Below are 16,584 nucleotides of genomic sequence, written 5' to 3'. Positions count from 1 at the left end.
GGAAACAGATAGCTATGGTTTTTTAGACAAATTATGTCATTGTCTGTTGGCAGTATGCTCGAAACTTGCATACAACTGGTTATCAGGGAAGTAAAATGTATTTTATAGTAAGTAAATGTACTTTTAATGTTAATGAATAAGTATATTTAATGTTATTTGCAAAATAATTTGAAAAAAACCCGTTAATCTAATAAAGCTGTTGAATATACAAGTAATGCATTCTACTTCATCTCAAATTTATTTCCTTTATACATAATGTAGCTATGTAACGATATTCTAATTAGGCTCTCTACAAGCATAAATATTTTACGTACGCGTATTGCATATACATACTATGTACCTATAACACATTTTTGAGCCATGATCTAACGAATGATTAGCATTACATTCCATAATAATATATTTAGTTCATTTCATGTTGAACGATTTTTAAACGCCCCAGTCAGCCAAAAACCTGCAAACCCAAATTTTGTCCAATGCCTGTTATAAAGTTATGACTACAAGTTTGATGCAAGATTTGCTACAAACCACTTGCGCGTACATTAGCAGTAACATATGCCGCAAATTGGCTTGCGCAAACCTTGTTGCGGTTTTTCCCTCAATTTGACATAGGTCATGTTGCAAGACTAAAGCCAATTGCTAAGCAAATTTGCTTTACCATTTTGTAATCTGGCATTGCCTGCAAAACCCAAGTCAAATGCGAAAACAGATGGCTATGGTTTTTTTAGACAACTTTTGTCATTTATTGTTGGCGATTTGCTCGAAACTTGTACACAACTGGCTAATAGGGGCAGATAACATTTACAGACATTACGTTCTAGAGCTAATAACAATATACAATATGCGTTACATATCATCAGTCACTTATAGAAGAAAAAAGACTTTTAATCTTGCGTCGCGATTGTGTTACCATTGGGCACATATTCCGGGTTTTGATCCTGCACGGTTTTTTGTGGCGTCTCAATGTTAGGACTTTTATCGATATCGCTGTCGGAGGATGAAGTGTCTTGAGGTAAATCAATACCGCGAGTTAAGAGGCTGGTTATTCTTTCAACGTCCACCGTATTATCCTGCTCGTGTATTTTCCTCAAAGCGTTCGAAACGATACAAAGATCGCCCCTGAGTTCACTGACCACTGCGGTGATCTTTTGAGCATCCGTAAGGACTTCCACAGACTGTGTATAGGGATTATAACGTAATCCGAATGGGCGTTTTATTTGGCCTGCAAACGACCTGAGAACGTACAATTATATGATTTTAAATTTTATGTTTTCAAATGATAACAATACTTCTCTATTATGTAATGTTCTATCAATTCTTCGTATAGTAGCTACAAAGTTCATTAAATATCTAGTGTTGACTAAAATAGATGTCAGAAATATTCGAAGTATTGAGGATTAATGATTTTTTGCTTGTTAACATAATATAGTAATTTTTCGCGAATATTTTTCAACGAGTAATTTATAAAATATGTAACTCAAGAAGAAAGTATCTTTGTATTTACTTTTGTTTAATGCTTTTCATCTTTAATGTTAGTGAAATGTGTTGATGAAGTTTATTTGAGTTGGCTGTAGACGTCGGGAACAATGTGTCACTAGGTATATATGTGATATGAAGAATATATTCATTTCAATGGAGTCAGTTGATAAACTAATGATCAAAAGAATGAAACATTATATCATATCTAGATGTTGCATATAATATGTATAACGGATTCATTACGAGGAGATTTCTTGTATACAGCATAAGGAGCCATACAGAACTTTCTTTAATAAGAATATATAGTAGAATAGTGCAAGAATATAAAGAAATTTATTAATCATTTAAATAACGAGCCTATTACATTGGATATAATGCAATGTTTCTCTAGCATTTGAGAATTAAATTTTTTTATAACTTATTCTCTGATTTCACCAGATTGTAAACTGACGCCATTAACCCTTTCGATACGGCCATATCTGCCGCGAAACGTATGTATACTTTGGAACAATATAAAAGTTTGCAACGCTCCCGTACGTTTAGATATTAAATTATAAGTAATCTTTAAATAAGACGACAGACGCTTAGTGGACGTTTAATCGCAATAAAATTTAATATTAAATCAATACATCAGTAATTTAGAAACTGTTTAATATTGTACAGGGCAGTTATTTCATGGCGAGCGACTATAGTCGCCCATAATATCGAAAGGGTTAAATGAAATGTCACTTAAAACGGATGTTCACGAAGTGATACGCGTCGATTCTTCTGTAACTTTGCTCAATTGTTTATCGGAACAACCTAAAAATTTTTCCGTACCTGGTTGGTGCTATTTTTAGACTTCGAGGGAGAAAACCATACTTTTTATGCGAAGCGTCCTTTTTACTTCTCCGCTTGTAATACGTAAACTACAAACGATATCGATAAAAAGTGTAGATAAATTTTATAACGGTTTTAGTTGTCCATATATCGGTAGGAAGGAATTTCCAAAAAAATACTTGGTTTCGATATTTTTTTTGAAAATGTTTGTTTCTGAAAATTTGTATTCCTACCTATATAGTATATAGATATAAGATATATAGACAACTAAAAACGATATAAAATTTATCTAAACTTTCTGTTGATATCTTTTGTAGTTTATTAGCTCTGTACAAGCGAATACGTAAACGGACGCTTCGGGTAAGATGAGTGGTTTCTCCCTTAAAGTCTAGAAACAGCACCAACCAGGTACGGCAAAATTCTTGGGTTGGTCCAATAAACAATTGAGCAATGTTACAGAAGAATCGGCGTGTATCACTTCGCGAACATCCCTTGTCAGTTAGCAGACCAGACACGAACATACCGCATTTTCTCTTTTGCCTCCTCGAAGCTGTCCGTGTAATAATACGCGTTCTGGAACGCGGTGATGATACACTCCTGTCTGCAGGTGATGTCCGGTTCGAAACGAAACGTTTTCTCGGGGGCGGAGATCGCGTGTTTCAGTTCCGCAACGGACGACAACAATCCAGCCCCGTAAACACGAAGCACGCCGTCCTGTTTGCACAGACCGAACTCCACAGTGAAGAAGTACAGCTACAATGAAACGAACGAGAAAAAGATAGGGAGAAATACATCGTAAACGGAGCGTTCCCCACCGTTCCCGAAGCTTGAAATAAATTTTCATGAAGTTTTAATGAAACCGAGGAACTATCTCGGGTACGATACACTCACTGTTGCCAATTTATTGATGTCCTCGTCCGAAGCACCTAAGGAAGCGAGTCCAAGTTCTTGGGAAAATTGAGCGAAACTTGGATTCGCCAAGAGCGGCATGTGTCCTAACAGTTCGTGACAGCAGTCCCTGTGAATGACAAAAGAAAATCTGATGAAATGATCGATTGAAAGAATTGGGAGGGATTTATATGTAATTAATGCGAAAGGTAATTAATGATGATTTTAAAGATTTTAACCCTTAACTGGTGAGGAACCCCATGAATATTTTCGTAATATTTTATTCTTATTTAATAGTTATTAACGAGATGTTTGCTTATTTTGATGTTTTCTGACATGAGAATGCAAAACAACTAGTTGTAGAATAAGTAATAAGAATTGTGTAACAAGTAACGAGTATAGTCTATATATCCTCGATGAATATTCGAATGCTCCTAGGCACTGACAAGGAGAGGTCCTCAGGTGTAACGCTGACTTTTTAATGAGGTTTTGCACAATGATAGAGCTTGGAATTCTGAAGGCAATCATATTTGTTTCAGTCGCATATGGCCAGTTGCATTATGAAATACTTAATGTTCAGTGTCGAGAAGTTTTCGAACATTCATCGTGGATTTACTGTAATACGATGTTCACTTCACCAGTTAAGGGTTAAAGAACGAGTGTATTTGAAACGAGAATATTTAAAATACAGTTTATAATATAATTCATTAATTCGATATTTTCATGATCTGACGAATAAGTATTCCTTTAATAATTGCTTACGGCTCGGGTGTGTAAAACGGATCAGACGAGTGTCGAATGTATTGCGTGCAATGGAATACACGGAAAGCAAGTCCCGCTAAAAAGTCCCTTGGGGAGAGATAGCCAGCCACAGGTCGAAGTTGGAATCCGGTTGTTCCTTTGTTATTAACAAATTATCAACAATTAAGTAGTAACAATTATAAGCAATTAATCATTGTTAATCGTTAGATTGTGAAGAAAATTATAATTTCACACTTACGTTTCAGAAAAGCGTTAACATCTTGTAATTGTGGTATGTTATCCTGTCTGTTATGAGAAATATGACATTGTACGTTGTAGTTAATAAAATTATATTAATGTTAATTGTATAAGTATATTAATTAAGCGATATCGTATGTTAAGAGAATGTTACCTATAACCACAATATTTCTCCAGCTTTGGCCAATTTTCCAGATATTCTTTGCAAGCGTGTTTCTGATAAAGCTGGTGCAATTCACGGAAAACTGTACCCCTAAACAGTAAGTAGCATTTAAAACACATACATGTTCTTAAGTTGAGAATATCATGCACTTCTAATTTGCAGAAATATATGAAATGCAACGTAAAAATGTTTAGAGAAGATTCATAAAATTGTGATTATATCTTTAACTTAATAGCCCTTCTAATTGATGAAATAAGTTTTTCTGCGATTCTGGGTTCTTTTGTACACACATTTATAAAGTATAGTAAGAATAAGGGACATATTTCATTTGCTAATTATAAATTTTCGTCAAAAAAGAATCGTTTCGTATTAAAATTAATATATAAACATTAAACATCAAATGCAATTGTTATAAACTGTAATTTATTATTATTTATTTTCCATTTTTTACATGTCCCCCTTTCTCTTTATCGTTTATCCGCTTTAATTTCGTTCCTCCAATAACGATACTCTCTTTTTATTTAATTGTCATGTATCAATTTGGTTTCTAACTTCGATTTTGAAAGAATTAATTTTATTACTTAAGAATACGAATTATACGGTTATTATTTAACACTTTCTTGACCATATGGTTCGTGAATCTTCAAGAATAGATCGTTCACTAGTGCTCGTCTTGTGTACGTATATCCGGTCGAAATTGGATTAGAGGAGTTGCTTCGAGATCGTGAGAATAAATCGAATCAGGACAATTAAGGGGTGCATTCAACGCGAGACAACCTTAGCTTGTTCACACGTCTCGAAGAAGGAAGATGGAAGGTAAACTCTCGATTCTCTATTGGCAAGGCTCAGGCTCGAAGTAGGAACTCACAGAAGTATCGAATGATCGTTTCTTCGTTGCAGATTGCCTTCGTATTTGTGGAAGCACGTACGATGATTTGTCGTAACAAGCGAAAGTTTTACAAAAAAAGAAGTTCGAAATAATGGTGTTAATCATTTTTATCGAGCATACATTCAGACAATTTCGATTTAACGACAGAAAAAGAACGCGGTAGGAATCAAAGTCATGTATTTTTCCAATGATCTACTATTTGTAAACGTTAGGTGTATTAAAGTGGGTTATATGCTGATTGATATTTAATAAATATATAAAATTTTTACTATTAAGAAATAAGAAATTCACGAACCATGTTTTGATTTCCTCTGGCGTGTATTCAATGCGAGGAATCGGTTGGCCACTGAAAAACACAGTAATTCCGTTGAAAATAGGTCAAGGATCGATCCTATAGATTTTTTTTTAGAAGAATTTTGGATATTTTTGCACGTACTATCTATAATTGTTCGCAATATCGGCGAATTGTTCGCGACGTTTGCGATATACCGGATCTTTGAAGCCCTAAAACATGAAATTTGATTCATGTTATGAACGACCTTAATGGGAACAATTGGTACGAATGAGATAAAAACGTACGGGATGGTCTGCGTCTAATTCAGATCCGTACATGAGCACCTTCTGAGCCTGATCTAGATCCGATATTTTCCGTGGGAACCAAGGCATATCTACCTCACTGAAATCTGCAATGTTTTGATTTTAAGTAGGTACTTTCTCTAATCACTTGTATCAAACAAGATAAAAATGATCATACAGATCACAGTTCGTAAGGCTTTTGTTTCTTTAAAAAACGTTCTGTGTAATGAATATTTACGTTACAACAGATGCCAAAAGGTAAAACAATAATAATCTTAATTAGTTTAACCCTTTCAGGGGCAGTGGTAGGTACGTATTCGTATCATCTTTTTTTTCCTCAGTTTTTTTTAATGTTTCCTACCTATTTTGCAAATTGTATGCACATATTAGCATTTTTTAGACTCTTAGGGATCGAATCTATGCAACTTTGATGAAAAATCACGTTATTGTGTTTATTTGTTAATTTTGAATCTAGCCCAAAATAGTTGCCATATTGGGTCTATTATGTAAATATGCCGCTGAAAGAATTAAATATCTTTTTTGGGGTTTTGATCTCGTAAAAATGTTTGCAGATATTGCTCTAACATTCAAAGTATTAATAGACAACTTATTTGACTTGGTGATCTGTGAAAATTAGTATTAGGTCGTTCGGAAAGTTCGTAGCGTTTCGAGTAGGTACATTGGCTTCGTTACCTTTTTACTGGACAAAGAAAAAATTATTTGATGCGGTGAACAACTATTATTTTATAGATATGGATTGAATGTATTTGTTGTATATGTTACTCGTCGTTTTTGTTGTTTTCTGTCAAAAAGTACTGATGAAACGTATGAACTAGCATAATGTTCATTTTCATTACGTTCTATCAATGTAAAAGAGTTAAACTACTTCAACTGGAAGATATAGTTTTATTTACCCCAATTAATTAGACTTGGTCCATCGAATAATTATTCCTTTGGATCGCTAGAATATTCTGTATCAAGAAAATTCTTCGAAAACAGAATTTATCGAGAAGCAGCTTGAAGAGTTTTTTTCCGCCAATGCAACCGAAGGTGTATACTATATAACTGGTACAGTGAAATTAATTGAAAAATGGAGCGAAATAGGAAGAAAAATAGTAATTAAAACGGTACATACTTTCCGAACCACCTGATACAAAGAGAATTATCTATTAAGAGTATCAATTGGTAATCTACTACTCTTTAGAACATTTATACTTCATTTGTAAAAATATTCAAAACATATGCTATTACAGCACTATTCATTGTTACATTTTAACATCTGACGCTATTTTTAGCGTCGTACATTAGTAGAGCAGTGATTTAGTGAAGAGGGTCATTTAAATTGAAAACGAAAGTGTGCAGAATCATATGAGATTGTTAAATTACTGAACTACATAATAAATACTGTTCAATAGTATATGTTACATTGCTTACTCACCGAAACTTTGAGCGGCGGATAGCGATGGTGCATGCGGAATACTTCCCATCTCTTCATACTGGGCCAAATTAATGGCAGCTACTTCGCGACTTAACATTCTCGTTAACTGTTCCATCCTTATTGAATCGCACTCAACATCGACAAGAATTTCAAATTCCGAGCCGCGACGTAACGATTTCCGGGACTCGATGTGAATAACATTTACACCCAGATCCTTCGCGAAATACGCGTAAAAACGTGTCCTATTAGTTTTGGTTTGTAAAATGTTCGCCGTTTCCAACATTAGAAAAAACATTTCACACGTATGACCTACTGTCTACATCACAGTAAAATTTTCATTAATGTAAGCACACGATGGTAAAGTGTTAGATAACCTTTGTAGAACTCTACGATTCTGTATAATCTTATAATAAACCAAAAATATTACGACTGTACAATCTTCTGTATAAACCAAAATGCTGTCCCGTGTAATTTATTTCCGAAATTGAAGTAGTTCTAATGTTTCTGGAGAATCAGCATTTGAAAGATACTCAAAATTGAATTTTTTGAAATATGTAGACATATTGAAATATATAGTATAAAGTAGGTAATTTGTTTTCAATATTACGTAAAAAACGTTGATGGCTATTGACAATAGAGAAAATATTTAAAAGTATTACTTTAAATAGTTTTAATGTTTGTTGCGAATCAGTGTTTGATAAGTAACTATCGTTTTTTCTTCAACATATACGTTTTAATAATTATTTGTACGGTCGAAACGGTGTTCCACACGCACTATTCTGTCAAGTATGTTCGAATATCGTACCTGAAAGACTTGAAGGGCTCGCGCCAAGCCACCGACTTGATTTTTTAACGAAAAAACGACGGAACTTTTGGTATCGTTGTTCGGTCTCCGCTCGACCATTGGGATCTGAATGAATGAAAGAACATATTTATAAAGTACCCTACAGCTTCAACCCTGCAATCGCCTGTTATCTATCGTACTATTAAGAGTTAAGTACAATTTGAAGTATATCTGATTATATGTATAATACTTAACTTCAAAACATTTGATAAAAATTAAGCAGAAAAACGGATATTATTATCACATTGAAACTATCTATCGTATCGATCGAAAGTTCATTTCTAATATATTGACAATCAGACTGGTAAGTATGTTGGATAGAGGTATACTAGAAAAATGATTATTATCGTGATGAACATTGAAAGTCTTTCAAAAATAGTAATTCTAACACGGATTGAGATTTAACCAATTAACCATGTCGAGATTATTAACAAAATACGAAAACTTTTGAGGGTCAGTGTATTGTACATCCCTTCTCCCATGATAAAGCTACAACAGTTGCAAGAAGACAGGCTATAGGCGAACTACCAGAGAATTAACATATTGGCGACCAATAAAGTTTCGCTAAAGTTGTATGTAATTGTCCATCGAACTCGAACACCAAACTAAAAATATTTTTTGTAATAAAGCCAATAATATTCTAATGTAAAAAAGTGTACCGTCATCGAGCAAAGAATAAATAAATCATGCACGTGTCTGAAAACGAGACTTCTCGTTACCGGTCACCGATAATAAATTTATAGTGAATATAGGATTTCTCGTTACCGGTCGTCAATGTGTCAAAATCAAAAAGAAAATAATTCTACACTGTCCACTTATCCCGATTGAACGTACGTCGCTCGATTTATGAATGGGACTGCCTTCCTTGATGGCCCAGTGTTCCCCACGTCTGTACAGCCACACCCCTAGAAGTCCTTTACCGGATCCACTCATGATGACCTCCGCCTTATAAAAAACTATTCTATAATTCCGTCGACCAATCGAAATTATACGGATCCCTTTAGACGGTTTAAAGATTCACATTACAACGCAAGGACGATAATCGACGGAAGGATAATTCTCGAAAGAAACTACAGCTCGAGGGTTCGATGATTCACCCCTTGAAATGTCACAAGCAACAGTGTCCCGGTACCACTGTCTTCGGCTCTTCTTAAGACCTCGGTCCCCTCCGCCGTACGCGTCCTTCTCAATGACGATCCCTACGCGATTGGTCGACGTACAGACGGTAGAACGATTCCCCATTGGTCGGATAAAACTTTCCATGGGGTTGAGAGCGGAGTGTGTTGGCTCACCCCATTTAACCGTAACTGTGCCGGTCGCAGAATGTGTATTCATTGTGACGTCACTGGAGCCCCGCGTGATTGTGGGTGGTGCGAGTCCCGACGATGGACGGGCGAGGAAGAGATCGCAAGGTCTCTTCCTGGAGGGAAGAATATATATGTATATATGTATATATATATATATATATATATTTTTTTTTTGTTAATTATATTAATATATATATGTATATATATATATTTTTTAATTATATTAATATATAGATATATATATATATATATGTATATTTCCTCTTTTACTTTTCTGTCCTCGCCTATTCCGTGTCTCAGTTGTTCGCGGAATCACGCGCGACCGGCACAACCGTGTGTAAGTGTGTATAGGTTACCGGGCCAAGTGAAATTAGTCGGCCATGGGAAGGACACGAATTTTGTTCGTTGATTCGAGGATTCTTCACGGTTCTACGCGTTCGTTCGATCGTTTCTGGAACTTATAAGATGGATACATGTAGAAATTTCTTTAATGTACATACATCAATGGAAAAGTTTTCCATCATTCGTGATTTTATGGTTTGAAATGGCATTCGGTTGAAATTAATCGAGACTTATGTAATTGTAGTTATAATTATGGTTATGATTTTAGTTAAAATAAACCACATTTTAAGTATAATAACTCACAGTTAGAATTAGTTTATAATTATTTTCTGGTATTGTCGAGTTTTGACATTGTTACGAAAATTAAGACTAAATAAATAGTAAAAATTCATTTAAACTACTGTCAAAATTCGCTTAAAAAGTTCAGAAATGGTCATTTTGACATTAATGTCAAGCAATCATCCGACGATTTATTATATTTATTATATTATATCGGATGAAAACTCTGCATAACGATCTTATAAGCTTGCAAGGCATTCAGCAGTTAAGTATTTAATACTGAGGAAAGTAATTACTTGTGCACCGTCTTAGAACTTTTTAAAATGAAACGTATAAGTGGACTGTGGATTTTATGCATTTATTGCCTAACACGATTGTCTAAAATTCGGTACAGTTAAATTTATAATAGATTATCGAGAACATTACATTTTATCGAATCTTACAAGAACCATAACACTGAGAAACCACACCCCAACTCAGCATACGTATATGTAAACACCACACTAGTGCGAATTGGGATTTTGAATTTTTAATGATTAAAAACTTGAAGAAAATAAAAGCAAATTGAACTCGTAACAAATTCTTGGGGGTACAATTTCCTCAGAAATTCAATGGTAATAATTGCAAAAGTGGGAAATAATTTTTTAATTATGAAAATCTGTTATAAAAAAACGGTAAATTTCCAAAGGAACAGACGAAATAACGTTTCGTTGGTGCAAATTCGTACTAGTCTGGTGTCTGAGGATTAATAAAGCAAACAAATTTCTATTTGTCTCTAATCTTCATAAAACTATCTACAAAAATCTATATTTGTTCAAAAATCCGCTTTCTACTTATAACACATTTTATGACCCAACCTGTATAACATCGTAAGATTCGTTGCTCAAGTGTATACATATAGTTCATTCACTATTCGAATACAATTAAATAACGTCACGGTAAGTGTTCAAACGCGTCTTACGTCAAGGAAACACGGTCTCCGATCGGAAGCACAGTCTTCTCCGGAGGATTCAGTTTATTTTTTCCAACGAGACAATCGTTCCCGCTTTGTATTTCTTTCCCCAGAACAAAGAGAGCGTTTCATAAAAGCTCGAACGGCCGAGAACGTTCCTTCGCTTCTTGGCAAAGCAGATGCAGCACATTACCAATGTCCATCACTTACCACTATCAGCTACCATCCAGTGGCTCTACCCTCGCTGAATTATACCGGGCGTTCCTGTGGCATTAAGAGAATTGAGAGTATCGTTCGATCTGCGTTGAGGATACTCCTTTTATCGTCGTGTCTGCCAGTCGGTAAATTGTTTTTGACAGTGAATGCATATATTTTACTGGGGAACAGTAAACTGCTTACAGTAATTGCATTTTATGCGAATGTCAATAAATGATTGAATTTTATTAATCGGAACAGTGTACTTTGTTACTCGAGATTTGAAAATTTTACATTTGTTTCTAGAGAAAAATACCAACTAGGATACCATATGCGTTAAATAGTAATTAAAATTAGTATCTTGAAATGGAACTAAATAATAATGTATGTACATACATACAGTATTGGAAATATTTATTGCATCATTTAAATATTAAACATGTTATTACTTATACTTTTTTTTATTATTAGTATTAGGAAAATTAATTAAAACAGATACTTATTGTAAAAATACGTACCTGACTATCGTGAATAAAGTGAATTGAATACGAATTATTTTGTTAATCATATTGCTATGAAAATTGTACGTATACATAGGTAATACGTAAATATAAGAGTGATGCAATAAATATTTTCAGTATTTTTTATCAAATTCTGTATTACATCTAAGTTGATTAAATATGCATATTACTTCAATAATATTCATTTTTATTGTCCATCGCCCTACGCTATTTTACCAAGAAATGGTAGGAAAAATATTTGAAATTTAGATTATTGCCAGCTTAGTAAAATAATGGAGGCTTACTTATTCTTGGCTTTAATAAACACAATTTATTATTGTAATATTGTGAATAAATTATAATGTTTAAGAAGAAACCAATAGATTTCTGTGAAAGAAACGTCTATAAATTAAAAGCTATGAGAGATTCGAACAAAGAGATGACCATTATATGTATGTATAAGGTCAATGTCCCTATTTCTAATCATGTTCTGCTATCTCGGAAATTGATTTTTATTATTTATTTATGCAACAATCGACAAAAGAACTTCTTAGATATAAAAGTTAAACCTCCCTTTATAATTAAATTTAAATAAAAGTAGTTTTAAAAACATTTTAACTTAATAATAGTTAATCTAATATGAAGTATAAAATGTCCCTATTTCTGCTCAGCGTAAATGGAAGTACCAAAATCAAATTTTGGCGAACAATATTAAAGATTCCGTAAGTTTCTTTTAGTAAGAACGCAGTGTCCACGTGTAACTTCACGATCGTGACGGAATCGCTTAAATCACGTTTCTTTACACCAGACAAACTTATTAAATTTATTTCTATTAAAATGCTGCCATCTATTGAACCGCGGGCTATAGTATTTTGTACGGAAATACTGAATTAATTTCAATCATTTTTTGTATAACTAATTTATTGTTTAACGTTTAAAATTTATTATTTAACGTTATAAATCGGGACGCGATTAGAAATAGGGACAGTGACCTTATGTGCGATTGATTTCCTACTTCTGCGAAGAAGTCGTATTTAATCAGTACAGGTTAGTTCGTCTTTCAGCAGTAACACGTGCCAAGATACAAGAGTAATTTAACTTAACATTGTACTAGAACGTTTTCCAACCCGTATTTCAACATCCGTCCTCTTCCATTCACTGGGGTCATCCGCGAAATCTGGTATCTGCTTCGTCAGAATGTTCCTTTGAGCTCGGAACTGGAATTTCCTAATTTGCTCCATTATACGGAAAGAAGTTCAAACGTCGAGGAGAAGTGTAATAAGAATATTAAGTACAAATGTTCGCACAAAAATGAATAAATGGTAGTAGATCGAACAGACCTTGTGTAAAGATATGTGCATACAAAAGCGTGGAAGGTATTAGATTCAAGTTATAACATGACAAGTAATACACACTTTATTAACGCACATTTAATAGTTAGTATTTATATAGTGGTAGTCCTTTATTTTTCATGTAAACATGTTCCTCCTATGCTTGAATTCGTTTAGCGTGAAGATAAATAAGTTAGCTCGAACAAAAAAAGGAATATAAAATTTCGATGACATTTCGATTTCTAACGAACATTTTCTGGTGTTCAGAAAAATTTATAAACGTATACGAATATTTTTTCGATGAATCTAATTTGTCCCTACCGTTTCGACTTAGTCTTTAGCATTTTGTGGCAACGTGCATTCTGAATATAGGTTTGTGGAAAGGTTAGTGGGCCATTCGCAGACACAATCCATGTTTTCATGCATATTTTAATCTGTTTTAAGTTTCTGTTGCGGAGAAACAAGTCAATGTTAATTTTTCCTTTTTTACATAATAACGAATCACATTTGCCATGAAGTTCACAGATTCGATTTGAGAAAATAGGATCTTAATCTTTATGTATGGAATGAAGTAATATATTATCTTGCTAATAACCCTGGTCAACAAAATTTAACTTTTTGTTTGTTTCCGAACATCCAGTTAATGATTCTTATAAATTCTTCTGTGCTGAATACGAATCCGTAAACAGTTTTTTGCCATCACCCTCAGTTTACGAGAAATTTGATTTTGAAAAAAAATGCAAATTTTCAAGTTTGAACATTTCCTGTGTTCAAACATTAATAGCTATTCAGTTGATTGTTACGTCAAATTATTCTGTAAACTCTTCCGAATAAAACGGTATACATTGTTATCGCATTATCAACATTTGAACATGTTTAAACAACGATCAAAGGGAAAAGGACACGCCAACTATTTGTACAATACACATTTCCAACTATTTGTACAATATTGTAATACCATCATCTAATGAAGTAAGTTAGAGAAAAGTAAAATATATAGCATAAAGCTTCTATTTTATTTTCATCTTCTTAAAATGATTATTAGAAAAAAATGTAAAATTGTACGATAAAAATATAAATTCGTATAGCCATTCGCTATTCAAGTATGAGATCAGTAAGACATGAATATCTTACGAAAAATTAACCATTTATTTCTCAAGAATCTAATACATAGGAACAGACTTTAATAATATTATATTTAAGTAAAATTTGTAATATACAGGGTTGTCGGTAACTGGTGGTACAACCAGGAAAAGGGTGATTCTAGATAAAAACATAAGTGGAAAATGTATAATAAAGTCTTTTCGTATGAGGCTTTGTTTTCGAGAAAGTCAACTTTGAAATGTAATTTGAAATGCGTGTATTCATCATGATAGTAAGTAGAAACGGAATGCAATTAACAGACGCGTTAGCCAAGTTCTATTCAATTGTATACGTAACCACAGATTTTCATAGTCGATTTTTTCAAAAACGGAGTCCTAAATGAAAAAATTTATTCTAAATTTTTCACTTATTTTTTTATCTAGAATCTACTCCTTTCCGGTTACACCACCAGTTACCGACCACCTTGTGTAATGCATATGTACTTTGTTCTTATAAATGCTACTTCGTAATTGCATACATTCATGCGACTACTTTTGGGTAGATTTCTGTACGTTGTACCGAGACTTTCGTTTCGATTCGATTTTTACTCCTTCCTCGATTCTACCAACGATTAAACTCGATACAAATCGACCACTCGAAACGACTTCATCGATTAGCAAAAATAGTCTAAGAACTCTATAAGTAAGAACAAGACGATGGATATTCGCTGTTTGCAGTTGGTAAGATCCTCTCGGAGCTCGCTCTCAGCACGAGTGAACGGTCTGATTCCAACAAAAAGGGCTGAATGCAATAGGGGACGAGGGAAAATCGAAGGGAAAAAAATTCTGTACACACCGAATCGAACGAACGTGGCATTGTTGTGGATAGTATGATTGGCACAGAGAGGTCCACAATTGAGATTAACTTTGGCCTAGACCCAATGTAAATTCGCTGACGTTACCGGTGGACACATTTCAATTATAAAAACCCGCGAATTTTGAATAGGGCCGCTATTAGTCCAATTGGAAGCTATAAATTTTCCGTATGTTATCGGTGGTTACGTTACGTTTATAAAATCGTACAATTTTCAGTTAAGAATACGGTAAAACCTCTATTATCGGAACATCCATTATCGGAACGCTCTGTTATGCGAACATTCTTTTATTTGAACGTTCTATTATCCGTACAATGTATTTCAGACGTCAGGTATGTTCCACACAATGCTTACATCCTGCCATGTATACAGGACGATTCATGAATGCGTGTCAATACTTCAGGGGGTAAACTTACACACTAATATAAGTAAAAAACATCATGAAAATATATTCAATATACATTAGTTTTCGAGTTATGGATGATTAAAGAAAACGTTCGAAGTGCCCGCCAGATGCGTCAACACATGCTACAGCACGCCTAAGTATGTCTTGACCTTGACAGATGTTTATAAACAATATCCATCGATATTTTTTTTCTATAAGAAAGGATACAAAATGGATTTGAGGCTACTCGAAGAATACCTAATATTTTCGAACGAATGTGGAACTCGGTGGTACGGCGTGCAGTGGCGTGTGTCGAGGCACTTCTTGCTTCCTCTAAAATTCTTAAAATTTCTTTCAATCAACCATAACTCGAATATGAAGGTATATAGGACACACGTTCACATGACGTTTTTTTACTTATATGACTATACATATATATACTTATTAAGTATTGACATGCATTTATGAATCCTTCTGTATACAGGGTGACCCGTACTATGTGGGAAGTACTGCAGGGGTGGATTCAAGATACAACGATAACAAAACAATATTCATATAAACATATGTCCAACATGACCTTCTTTTCGAGTTACAGTCTGTTTCGTGTTGCAACAAGTGTGTATTTAATTTCAAAGGAAATGCTTGAAATGGACACCACTAGCTTGAATACAGGTGTTCACTGAACACAGTCCGTGTACTAATTACTCCATTCATAATACAAGCAATACATGATAGTATTAACAAATTAGTTAAACGTTATGACTATTAAATGTTCCAGATAAACAATAAACACGTAAGAGCCTGTATTTGAAAACCAAGGTCATATCGAACACATGTGAAGATGGGCGTAGCCAGGTTATCAGTCGAGGGGGGGGGGGGGGCAAAAATATTAACACATCGACTGCCACAGTGAAAAAGGTCATATGTAACCAGACGCACTTAATTGTGTTTTTAAAGTCATAAATCGTTAAAAATGTATGCGTTTTGTTAATAGAGGCTGTTGTCGAGTTTCAAATTATACTGCAATATTAAATATTATGTAAAAATGTTGTAACTCTGGATAGGGAGAGGGAAACAAAATCTAATTTTTTTCTTGTAGGGTGGGGCAAAAGCCACTTGTATCCGTCCAGGGGAGGCAAGTTCCCCCTCCCCCCGCACCTGCCCCCCTGGCTACGCCTATACATGTTAATATGAACTTTTTTGCTTATTTTAGTATATTAAATCTGCTGTACTTCTCACAT

At 34.1% G+C, this 16,584-nt stretch overlaps 1 protein-coding gene across 1 annotated transcript; it reads right to left on the bottom strand.

The window, feature by feature from the left end:
* Nucleotides 1–884: 884 nt before the first annotated feature.
* Nucleotides 885–9,028, bottom strand: LOC107186123 (tryptophan 5-hydroxylase 1). The gene is made up of 12 exons (XM_015573931.1): nt 8,930–9,028; nt 8,057–8,161; nt 7,252–7,465; nt 5,817–5,920; nt 5,674–5,741; nt 5,533–5,583; nt 4,340–4,438; nt 4,187–4,233; nt 3,949–4,084; nt 3,190–3,316; nt 2,822–3,051; nt 885–1,233 (listed from the first exon to the last, which is right to left on the bottom strand). Exons 1-12 carry the CDS (start codon nt 9,026–9,028, stop codon nt 885–887), a joined length of 1,629 nt encoding a protein of 542 aa, XP_015429417.1.
* Nucleotides 9,029–16,584: the final 7,556 nt, after the last annotated feature.

This window comes from Dufourea novaeangliae, unplaced genomic scaffold (assembly GCF_001272555.1).
Source record: "Dufourea novaeangliae isolate 0120121106 unplaced genomic scaffold, ASM127255v1 scaffold69, whole genome shotgun sequence".
Lineage (NCBI taxonomy): Eukaryota > Metazoa > Arthropoda > Insecta > Hymenoptera > Halictidae > Dufourea > Dufourea novaeangliae.
The sequence above is the reverse complement of the archived record's forward strand: the minus strand, read 5'-3'. Positions and strand labels throughout refer to the sequence as shown.